At 45.7% G+C, this 12211-nt stretch overlaps 1 protein-coding gene across 6 annotated transcripts in view; it reads left to right on the forward strand.

Moving 5' to 3' along the window:
* The first annotated feature begins 389 nt into the window (after positions 1–389).
* The window catches only part of POC5 (POC5 centriolar protein), a 38647-nt gene continuing 26825 nt past the window's right edge, over positions 390–12211 (forward strand). The window contains exons 1-4 of one of the 6 annotated variants that reach the window (XM_080972712.1): positions 390–507; positions 4585–4685; positions 7119–7221; positions 12041–12151. In XM_080972712.1, the coding sequence (XP_080828838.1) occupies positions 4602–4685; positions 7119–7221; positions 12041–12151 (298 nt within the window). In that variant the 5' untranslated portion in view covers positions 390–507; positions 4585–4601. The other 5 variants (XM_080972714.1, XM_080972713.1, XM_080972716.1 and 2 more) reach the window with 5 other exon arrangements.

Below are 12211 nucleotides of genomic sequence, written 5' to 3' on the forward strand. Positions count from 1 at the left end.
TGCAATCCCCGCTGCGCTTAAAGGGGGCTCGCGCGGTGCTTCTGCGTAACCACAACAAACCCTCCAGCTACGCTCCGCCCAAGCTTCGTCCCTCAGACGCGCCCCGCCTTCTCCCGCCCTTGTCACGTGGCCTTTACCCCTCAACTGCCTCCTCGCTACCCGCCTCTCGGGCCCGGGCTCCCATCAACGAACCAATCAGCACGCGGGAGACGGCCCGTTCTGTTACGTCAGAACCCACGCTCTGGAAGCCCTTAAAAAAAAATCCCTAGCCGAACTGCCCTTGCTTCTGGGGTTTTAATTGGCCTTCGTCACCGGCAAAGCCCCGCCTCCGAATGCGTGTCCGGAGTGCCGATTGGCTATCAAGCGGGCTGCGCGACACTGCCCTGTCAGCGGGTCTTTAACAAGAGGACGGGGACCAATCACAGACGTGCTTTCTTTCAGGGCTGGCAGTTTGAAACTGTCAGGCTTCTCTTGCTGGGGAGGTGAGGAGCGGAGGAGGCTGCTCAGGTGAGGGAGGCGGCTTTCGGGGGAAGGGGCTGCGGGGACCTCGAGCCAGGGGCAGGCTGGAGAAGCACTGGGTCGCGGAGGCGCGTCACTTTCCTCGCGTCCTGACGCGCAATAAGCACCATTCTAAATTCTGCATCTGCCCGTTGCCTAGAGGGGCGAAAGCGTCTCTTCCCTTCTCTCCGTGCAATGCACCCTTCGCAGCACTTCCTTCTAATTGCACGCTCCTGCCTGGCGCCTTCTAAGGCCTGTTGGCCCCTTTGCGACTCACAGTGCATGCACTTGTTTGCGCCTACTCAGAAGTAAGCCCCATTGAGTACAGTGGGACTTTACTCCCAGGTAGGTCTGTAAGAACTGCGGCTTTCCTGTACCAGTGTACCCAGCGACGCTCTCTTTTGGGTTGCCTAGAGGAAAGCAGGAGTTAAAGGATATGGCGAGCGTGAGAATTGAGCCTGTGTGGTTAGAGGGCTGGGCTGTACAGGAGAGCAGGCTTCATAATCCCGACTGGATGGGTGGCCTTGGTCCAGGCATAGGCAAACTCGGCTCTCCATATGTTTTGGGACTACAGTTCCCATCATCCCTGACCACTGGTCCTGTTAGCTAGGGATGATGGGAGTTGTAGTCCGAAAACATCTGGAGGGTCGAGTTTGCCTATGCCTGGTTCAGTCACTCACTCAGCCTAACTGGCCTCACAGGATTGTTAAGAGGATGAAATGAGGATGGGGAGAACCATGCAGGCTGCTTGGAGCTCTTTGGGGGGAGTGGCGGGGTGTAAATGTAGTGAGAAATAAAGAAGTAATCAAAAATAATGTTGCCGCTGACTGAAGACCAATACAACAAAAAGAAAAAAAAACCATATGGGTGTGATTGTCAGTCCAGTAGCCTTACTGCTACAAAATGCTTGCTAACATGCCTTTTACACTACTGTTGTTAATGCGCACAACGTATGTTTTTTCGCAGCATGTTAATTCACATTCCGTGAAATTGAGCAGACCCATGCTTGAAGGTACATGTGTGTGTTTTAGGTCTGTTGGGTTGCCTAAGCAACTTGGTTACCTACTTTTCCCTCATGGTAGCTCAGTCGTTTCTTACTCCCAACCTAAGCCATATGAGCCGACTTAGTGACAATAGAAAAGTTGCTGTCTCCCTCTCTTATGCCCTTATTTGAAATTACTGTGCGTGATATGCTTTAAACACTCTTTAAAGTGCTATAAATTGGCTACTTTGCACATTTTTAGGACAGCTGGATAAAATTGAAATATGGCCGCCTTAACCTCCTGTGTCTGCATCTGTTGTGCATTAGCCTTAAGCAACACTTTAGAGCTGATTAAGATAAAAGCTTGATTGAAATAGGAGCTGAAAGAGTATTTCTGCATGCTGTTGGTACCTTTACTTGAGTAATGCTTCCCCAAAACCAGTGAACTACTCCATTTGTCTTAATCAAGACCTGCAGATTCTGCTTATGTGATCTTAGAAGACTATTTACAGTTATTCAAAACAGTTTCTTGCCACATAGGCAGGATTTGTCTTATAACTTGAAAGAGTTTCTAGCAGGCTCCATATTTGGAGGGTGGAAGCTTAGTGTATGGTATAAAGAAGGTGATTACCGTATTTTTCGGACTATAGGACGCACCGGCCCATAGGACGCACCTAGTTTTCAGGGGGGGAAATCAAGGGAAAAAAATATTATTTCCCCCCCCCCCCGCAGCTCTGGGAGCAGCGGACAGGCTGCACGCAGCCTGTCCGCTACTCCAAGACCTTCTCCCTGCTTTTGCGGGAGGTGGCGGAATTCCCCCACCTCCCGCAAAAGCCCACAGGAGCCCCGCGCGACTCCTGCGGGTTTTCGACCAGGAGGGAGAAGGGACTGAAACGGCCAGTCAGTCCCTTCTCCCTCCTCGGGGAAAAGCCCCCAAGAGCGGCGCGCTCTTTAAAGGGTGTGCGGCTCCTGCAGGCTTTTCTAGGAGGTGGGGGAATTCCCCCCCTCGTAGAAAAGCCAGCAGAAGCCGCGGAGCCCCTTTAAAGAGCACGAGGCTTTTGCGGGCTTTTGCGGGAGGTGGGGGAATTCCCCCATCTCCCGCAAAAGCCCAAAGGAGGGAGAAGGGACTGACTCGGCCAGTCAGTCCCTTCTCCCTCCTTGGGGAAAAGCCCTCAAGAGCCGCTTGCTCTTTAAAGGGTGTGCGGCTCCTGCGGGCTTTTCTAGGAGGTGGGGGAATTCCCCCACCTCCTAGAAAAGCCGCGGAGCCCCTTTAAAGAGCGCGCGGCTTTTGCCTGCTTTTGCGCGAGGTGGGGGAATTCCCCCATCTCCCGCAAAAGCCCAAAGGAGGGAGAAGGGACTGACTCGGCCAGTCAGTCCCTTCTCCCTCCTTGGGGAAAAGCCCCCAAGAGCCGCTTGCTCTTTAAAGGGTGTGCGGCTCCTGCGGGCTTTTCTAGGAGGTGGGGGAATTCCCCCACCTCCTAGAAAAGCCGCGGAGCCCCTTTAAAGAGCGCGCGGCTTTTGCCTGCTTTTGCGGGAGGTGGGGGAATTCCCCCATCTCCCGCAAAAGCCCAAAGGAGGGTTGGAGAGTAGCAGGAGGGCGTCGCGCGCCTTCCCGCTGCCCCCCATCCTCTGGGGCTGGCGATGGGGGAAGCGCTGCTTTCCCCACCGCCAGCCTCGAAGCCGGGTTGGAGGGTAGCGGCAAGGCGTCGCGCGCCTTCCCGCTGCCCCCCATCCTCTGGGGCTGGCGATGGGGGAAGCGCTGCTTTCCCCACCGCCAGCCTCGAAGCCGGGTTGGAGGGTAGCGGCAATGCGTCGCGCGCCTTCCCGCTGCCCCCCATCCTCTGGGGCTGGCGATGGGGGAAGCGCTGCTTTCCCCACCGCCAGCCTCGAAGCCGGGTTGGAGGGTAGCGGCAAGGCGTCGCGCGCCTTCCCGCTGCCCCCCATCCTCTGGGGCTGGCGATGGGGGAAGCGCTGCTTTCCCCACCGCCAGCCTCGAAGCCGGGTTGGAGGGTAGCGGCAAGGCGTCGCGCCCCTTCCCGCTGCCCCCCATCCTCTGGGGCTGGCGATGGGGGAAGCGCTGCTTTCCCCACCGCCAGCCTCGAAGCCGGGTTGGAGGGTAGCGGCAAGGCGTCGCGCGCCTTCTCGCTGCCCCCCATCCTCTGGGGCTGGCGATGGGGGAAGCGCTGCTTTCCCCCACCGCCAGCCTCAAAGAGCAGACTCTCCTGGCTTCAGCGGAAGCAACGCGAAGCCTCCGGAGCGCAGGCTTCGGAGGCTTCGCATTGCTATCGCTGAAGCCGAGGAGTCTGCATTCGCTCCATAGGACGCACACACATTTCCCCTTCATTTTTGGAGGGGAAAAAGTGCGTCCTATGGTCCGAAAAATACGGTATATAGACCAAATTAGGTTATTCTGCAGTGCAAGCTAACCTGCTTCTAGTTAACCTGTGAATATGTGTTAGAATGTTGTAGGATGGTCGGTCTTAACTTGTACATTGCATTGCAAAAAAGAAAAGAAAAAGAATGGTATAGAGACAAGGTGTCAGGCCATGTTTTAGATTTTTACCTTTTTTTGTTTTACTCAGTGTTCTAATCAATATTATTAGTTTTTGATTTCTGGTGCTTATTTATATTTTATTGAATAATCCCACTTTTCTTTTGAACAAAACTCCAAGTCGTTACCAGTTGAATAATTAAAAACAATATCAAAGCCTATTAACAGTAAATCAATAATAACAAAACAGCAATATCACTCCCAAAAAGCAGGGAAAGCAACAAAATTTAAGTGTTGGTCCCTTATTATTTTATTCAATATGGTATTCTAGTTAGTGTAAACTGGAGGTGCAGATTATTCTGAAAAAGACAGCCTTATTACACTTTTTTGGAAGAGAGTGGCAAGTAAGGAAGTACTCTGCTTCCTAGCCTAAATGAACCACAAATATTGAACTAGAACTGGTTATGGAAAAGTTTGTGACCCCGTAAGATTACCTGCCTCAAATTTGGAGCCCATTAATGATTTAGAAGAACGTTTGGCCAATGCATATGAAGAAATGGGATTTGGATAAAAAATGAAGTTCATCCTCTGGATTATTTTTTTAAAAAAATAGGTATACCTTAGTGTGGGATGTCATCATCTGAAGAGAACAGCACAAGTCCAGTTTTGCCAAAAGACTCTGATCGAGGGAGTTCTGTTTCTTCAGAACTTCAGGTAGGCTAGAAATAGTTTTTGGAAATTGTGCAATGTTTTTTAAAAGTGCATGTCTTAAGAACTGTTAACTTTCATTTAGATCCTATTCACCTGTAAATCTAGCAGAATGAAACAGTACAAAATGTCTGTGGAGAAGAATAAGTGTAGTACAATGTACATCTTCATAAATAAATGCAGCATGTCGACCTTTTATAACGGCCACAATCAGAAGCTCAAATTTCTAGTCTTCTGCTATGTATTTTCATCTAAGGGTGGGCACAACTCTGCCACACTAGGCTGAGGTAAGGCTGGCAGGTGGACCAGCAGCCATGGCTCTGAGTGGCACTCTGCACAAGCTTGTTCAAAGCATGCTGTTAGGAACCAGGAATGTTTGCACATTTGGACTGCAGATCAGTGGGTCTAATCCTCCTGATGGCTATGCACAGGCCCAAGCTAGCATAATTTGAATGCTGGCTGCTCCCTGACCGTAGCTCTCCTGAGGAAACCAGATCCTTAGCCCATCAAGAAGGCGCACTTCCTCAGTCATGAGTGGGTGTTTGGGTGTCAGCCCTTCAGAGAGGGAGAGCCACCTTGTTGACTCTGAGTGTGAGTACTTGGGTGAAAAGGTTGGCTGTTTCAGGATGATTGCTGAAGTGGCTTCTGAGTGGCAATATTGTAGAAGCTGTCTCATAAGTAATATTATTAAATTTCTGTCCCACCCTTCTTCCCAAAAGAACCCAGGGTGGCAAACATCAAAATGACTGAACAATACAATTTAAAAATAAATAAATAAGAAACATTTAAAAATATTTAGAACATCTAAAACATTTAAAAACTATTGTATCTCACAGTTCCTAATGTCAAGGTTGCCCTGGCCAGTATCTTTTAGCCATCAAATGTTGGTAATAAACAGGAATGTTCTAAAATTTCTTCTGAAAGTCAGTAATTAGGGAGGTGGGTACACCTCACCAGGGAGCACATTCCACAAATGAGGAACCACCACTGAGAATGCCCTGTCACAGGCCAATTCCAACCAGGCAGCAGCCAGAGGCAGCACCACCAACAAGGTTTCCCCTGCTGATCATAGGCCCTGAGGTGGTTGAAGTAGCTACCGTAATAGTGTTGCCTTCTCTCAGTAGCTTTGGTATCAAGGACTAAGCTCAGCAGCAACAATTTAGAAGACTTGTGAGACACATCTTACCATCTGCTTCCCAGTTGCCACCACCAAAGAGAAAGAAGCCCTGTGAATCCAACCCTCCCCCTAGGTATTATTATTACAATTATTACTCCTACTGTTAGATATTATTGTCAACATCCACTGTTGGGTGCAAAAACAGCAGTGATGTCAATTGCATGGGTATTTTCCATGAAGCTACTGCAGGTGGCGGGTTCTTTCCTTGGTGGTTGAATGAAGGTGAGACTCTGTATTCTGATCCATGTCATCAGATCCCAGAGCCCTCACTTTTGGGATAGCTAAGAAAGGACTTAGGTTGGCCCAGGTAAGAGAGGAGGTTGAGATGCTGGCCCCACAAGTGCACTGCATACTTCTTACGTCATATGAATTTCTTGGCAACTATATTCTGTCCTTTTTAAATGTGCTGCTTTTCTGGTGCTTGCTCCCTAGTAAGTGTGCTTATGGTCACAGTATTATTTTTTTGTATTAGGTGGGATATGTGTTTTAATTAGTTCAGGACTAAGTTTTTAGTTTTGAAGTACTCTTATGATTTGGTAATTATGAACCTGTTTGTTTTGAGATTGGTTTTTCATCGGTTACATTTTGATGAATTGTTTAATGGGCTGTTACCATATAATGCCTTAAAGTAGTGCCTAATTTAGAATTTGTTTGTGTGTTTGGTGGTGCTGTGTTGTTGTTTTTTATATGATTTTGTCTGTTTTGTGGTAGTCTTGAGCATAATATGTGTTAATACAGTATATAAATAAAACAGACATTAGGTGTTAGTGATTTGAGTAACTCAATTTAAATATTGGGAATGGTGTTTGAAAAACCAACAAGCTATCACAGTGGGGGGTGGGGGGAATAGGAGGGCTGAGCTGTGGCAAGACCCCAGAAGCCATGTCTTTCTCCATTCAGCAACTAAGAGATTTGGCAAGCAGGGAAACCTTGAGATCAGTAGCCTGTTTTGCATGGGGAAAGGAATGAGCAAGGATGGAAATAGAAAGAGAGCAAGTTAAACTTCCCGCATTTTGAACTTTTGATTTGGCATCAAATTTTGCAATTATTTGCGTTACGTTACGGCCCCCTAAGTGGTAAACAAAATATTAATGCATCGAAAGATACAATAAAAGTACAATGAATACATTAAGACAATTTCCCAAACAATATGATAGCAAAAGCAGAATGCGTGATAATAGCCTTCCTACACAGTGGCACAAACTGTCGCACTCAACCCAGTCACACCCTTTGACATCTGTCTTGTGGTCCTTTTATGACAGGATGAATATGAAGAGCTGCTTCGCTATGCTGTAGTTACCCCAAAGTTTGAGCCAAGTGTATTACGGCAGTCGGATCGCATAGAGGTTCACCAGCAGTCTGCAGGTAACTTGTGATAGAAACTGGATATTTATCAGGAGATAAGGGGTGATTTGGTTTTTTATGAAAGGAAGTTATCTCCAACTCTCTGAAATGCCAGTGCAGGAAAGGGAGTTACTCGTGATTAGAATGAAGGCCCTCCCATGCCTTATATTTTGAAATGGAGTACCTTGACTGGTATGTGAGCATATTGCAAAGGTTGGCAACATTTTATTTATCTGCACTGTACACCCAGGATTAAACCTGAACTCTTTTTCATGCTCAAATGCTCTGCTACCATGTAAACCTCATAACCCAGAAGAGGATGACTTTGTGTTGTCCCACATGAAATATACTCATACTTTGCCTGATCTTCAACGAAGCATTCTAAAATTGTTCAGAGTTTCCCATTGGCATGATATCTAATCAGTGGCGTAGTGTGGGGGGTGCCAGGGGGACCGGGCGCAACATGGGCGGGGGGCGCGCTCGCACTAGCAGCTCTCTGCCCCTACTAAAATCCACGGGTTAGGGAGCCCGCGCTCGCTCGGCTTGGCGAGGAGGTCGCGGAAGGGGGAGAGCGAAGCCTTCTGCCGCGGGCAAAAAAAGGAGAGGAAGCCGGGCGGGCGGGCTGGCTGACGGGGGTCTGGCTGCGCCTGCTGCTGCCGGTGCAGGGCAAGGCAAGCAGAGCGAGAAGGAGAGAGAGGGGAAGGGGGGGGGAAGCAGCTAGGAAACGCTGCGGTGTGGAGGAGGAATCAATTAAGGAGAGAAAGCGAAAAGCCTTGGAGAAAGGGAAAAAAGGAAAGAAAAGAGGCAGCTCCAGGAGAGCGCGGGGGAAAGAGAAGCCTCGCTGCTGCTGCTGCTTGGGAGAGTAAATTACTGTACTTGCCTTGCCCCGGGTTAGGGGGCGCAAATTATTTGCCTTGCCCCGGGTTAGGGGGCGCAAATTACTTGCCTTGCCCCGGGTGCTGATAACCCACGCTACGCCGCTGTATCTAATTCATGGTAACATGTTAACTCATAATATGATTTACTTCAAGGAGATTTCATAGCACATATTCATTTGTCAGTTTATATATGTGCTATATTTTTACACGTTTGCTAAGCAGAGTAGACTAGTTCTGGCCAAACTGAACATTTAATTCTTCCTATCTAGTCATTATGTTCCTATAATCTGGTGCCTTGTGGTATTTTTCTTTCTTGGAAGACAGGAATGATTGACTTTTAATGATTTGTTTCAGACATTTTTTTTAGTTAACAATATATATCCTGAGGCATTTTGAAAAGTAACATTTGCATTAATATTTCCTTTTGAAAATGTGAAATAGTTTTAATTCATGTTAATGCTTTTAATCTTTCAAGGCATTCAGAAAGTATGACATCCCTATAGTTCCAATTTTTACAGGCATTTATTCAAAATTACAAAAGTTTGTTTATTTACTTTGCAAGAAAAACAAACTAGGACAGTTTGAAGTGGCAAGATTGTAAAGAATCTTAAGAGATGCAGCAGTTCTTACTAGCACTTGGTTTTGTATGTATAGTGTATAAATATAGTATAATATATATATATATATAGAGAGAGAGAGAGAGAGAGAGAGTGGCTTCAGGACCTCTTATGATTCTTGCATTTTCAGATGGATGCAGTTCTGCTTCACTATCAGCTTGACTAGTGATATGAAGGTCTGGGGAAAAACTGGAAAAATAGGGGGTGGACCTGCCCCCTCTTTTTCTGGGCTTCTTTCCAATTTTTCTCTTTGTTGTTTTCTGGACATTCATGTCTTTAAGCTTGACACAGCAGCACAATAACACCTATACTCTCTTTCTCTTGCTTGTACGCCTGAGACATATTTTAGATATAGCCAGGTTTGCATAAAAAGACACGCTGGGTGTTTTTGTCTAGGAAATACAAATCAAGCCTGAAAAACAGAAGTATAATGGGCCTTCACTATGTTTTTAATGCTTACATTGCTAAGACCTTTCTTTTCTTTTTAAAACACCTTTATCAATTTAAGAAATGACTATCCCCATCCTTTGTCAGCAGGGTGGGTCACAACAAATATATACATTCTTGAATGTTACATTGAAACTGGGATTCTACCTGCTGGATATCAAGGTTCCAGGCTTGTGTGCTCCTTATCGGTTTCGCCTTTGTCTTTCAGCTAACAGTCATCTTATCACATTAAGAGTTTTGCTGTTACATTTCTGAATCTTCTACTTTTTTCTTCTTCCAACATCTATTTCTTCTCTCCTATATTTCTTTCCTGATCATTTAGCCTTTTTGTTTCTTTCCTTTTGTTCACATTTCTACTTGTGATGTTGAGTGTTTGGCCACCCACTGGATCATACCAGAAGCCTTGTCTTTGACTCTAGCTTGGAGCTGAGGCAGGTTCCTGAAGTTCCACAGTTTCATTTCATAGACAACAAAATAAAAGGTTTAGATAATGATGCCGTTTTGAGTTTTTACTGCAGGGCCTGCACATGCAAACATATTTTACTAGCCTTGTATGCCAAGTGATGGACAAGCACTTGAGGGTAAATTGGTCCTTTTGTCACTGAGCAAGCATGAGTCAGAAGACCTTGCACAAAATAGACCTTTAAACAACAAATTATGTACAGCAGCAAAACTGCTAGAATTCAAATTATTGCAAGACTCTAGAATTCTACAGTAGTTCTAAGAGCAGTTGTAAGATGGTCTGCTACTGGATATGTACTCACATCCTTAATGGGGAGGGAACGCTTTTGCAAGCTAATATCAGATTAGCTGCAGGTGTAGTAATCCCACCCTGTAAGACGAAACAACGTTAGGAATTTCTCCTCCTCCTCAAACCATCTGGAGATCACAGTGGCTTTCCTACTGCTGAGCTGACACTGGAGCCTAACAGCGTCTTGCATGAGCCCAGCTCATTCTTCTCTAGTAAGTGTGTCCAGTAGGTGATGAAATTTCTAGTTTTGGGCAGCAAGACAGTTACCAAGCAGGCAGCCTTCACATTAGATCATGTTCATTGAAGAAGGAACTGACAAGAGTTTATAATAGCCATCTAGTTCATAGATGAAGTTTAATTTTGTGGCTGAAGTACATTCTTGAATGCTTATGCAAAATGGCCCCTTCTAAAATATGTAGAACAAAACCCTGGGTTGGATCCAGTGAAGTCACTGAGGGAGTGAACAACTTCAGCTTGCACAGCAGAATTTCCCCTCACCCACTGCACCCCCCAAAATCTGATCGGGGTTCCCCAACACATTGGGGAACCAGTGTGGTGTAGTGGTTAAGAGCAGTAGATTTGTAATCTGGGAAACCGGGTTCACGTCTCCGCTCCTCCACATGCAGCTGCTGGGTGACCTTGGGCTAGTCACACTTCTCTGAAGTCTCTCAGCCCCACTCACCTCACAGAGTGTTTGTTGTGGGGGAGGAAGGGAAAAGGAGAATGTTAGCTGCTTTGAGACTCCTTCGGGTAGTGATAAAGCGGGATATCAAATCCAAACTCTTCTTCTTCTCTTCTTGCAAGTTCTTCCACTCATACAATGACTCGGTTAGATTCAACCACCTGAAAGTCACTTCTGCAGTCCTCTCCCGTTTCAAGGGCCCTTGTGTCTGAGAGTGTTTAACAAAGGCATGAGTATCAAGCATAAAGCCAGTCTTGAAAAGGATGGTCATATTCCCTTATCATGGGATGTCTGTAGGTGGAGTGCTTTTGTGAACTCCCACAAATGCATGCATAGAAAAAGGGCATGAATTCCCAGGGATTTGGGCATGTTGAGGAGGAAATGAAAGAGAAACTTGTAGTTCTTGAAGCAAACCTGGCTATGTAGGTATGGATACTGCAACCTGGACTGGCATATTTCCAACTTTATGGAGCCTGGTCATCCAAAGCAGCAAGCATGTAGAAACGTTCTGGGAAATATTGACCTCTTTTTTTTTATCTGCCTTATTTTACCCAGTTCACATCTGCTTTTCATTAGAACTATGAACTCTGCATTTGGGATTGCCATCATCTCATAAGCTGTAGAGTTTTAGTACTGTGAGCATCCAGAAGAGTTGATGCTTTTGCAAAAATTTTGAACTGAAAAACCTGTTTCTAGTATGCTTTGGTGGAAGAACTCCAATTACTAATAACAAGCCTTCCTTTGAAATGATAGATCTAAGGATAACAATTATCTTCAAAGAAGCTTCCTGTCCTATAAAGAAGAAATATCAGAATAAAACAGGCTGCAGTGTTAAATCTAGCATTTGAATGGTTTTAACACTAAAATTTAATTTCCTGTCCTGTGTTATCTGCTTAGTTAATTAAATCTGAAAACTTGTAAGACTGATGCAATAAATTACTGAGCAGCAGTGACTCATCTCCAGGCGGTTAAATGCTGGTTTCTCCTAAGGTGCTGGTCCTCCAGTATTGAACTGTTGCACTTCAGTGGATCTGTGTTAAAGCTGACTTTATCTCTTGTCTATGAAAATATATTGCCAAACTTTCTACTGTGTTGTTAGCAGCCCCTTGTGATTTTCTAATGTTTGGCATTTTATTTTATTTTTCACCCAGTAAATCTAGCATTTAGTGAAATTTCCTTTCAGCAGGAAGTAACAGACTTTGGAACTCACACAAATAAAGTGTTTGTTCCTCTTCCTCAACTAAAAGGCTTTGGAGAGCTCTAGTGCATAGTTAGTTACACCAAGACTGCAATCCTGCTACTGCTTCCTTCCATTCTAATAGTACTAGGAGTGCATATTGGGACCATTTTGTTAGTGTTGCAATCCTAGTTTCAGTTTCCAACATAAGAATATTTCCATTAGTGGTATTCTGAAGTGCCCTATACCAGCCTATGCAAATCTGGTCAATCCTCATATTTGAAACAGGAATAAGTCCAGTAATGGATGAACGCAGACATGAAACTGCAGCAGTGAGACGGAGGAAACATGGGAGACCTTCTGATTTTGCTACATCTACTCGGACAACAAGGATAGAAGGTATAACTTAACTGGGGTGAGAAATAAAATTTTGACTCGTGTATCTACTGCTTAAAAACT

The sequence above is a fragment of the Podarcis pityusensis genome (assembly GCF_964106645.2).
Source record: "Podarcis pityusensis genome assembly, chromosome: 11".
NCBI lineage: Eukaryota > Metazoa > Chordata > Lepidosauria > Squamata > Lacertidae > Podarcis > Podarcis pityusensis.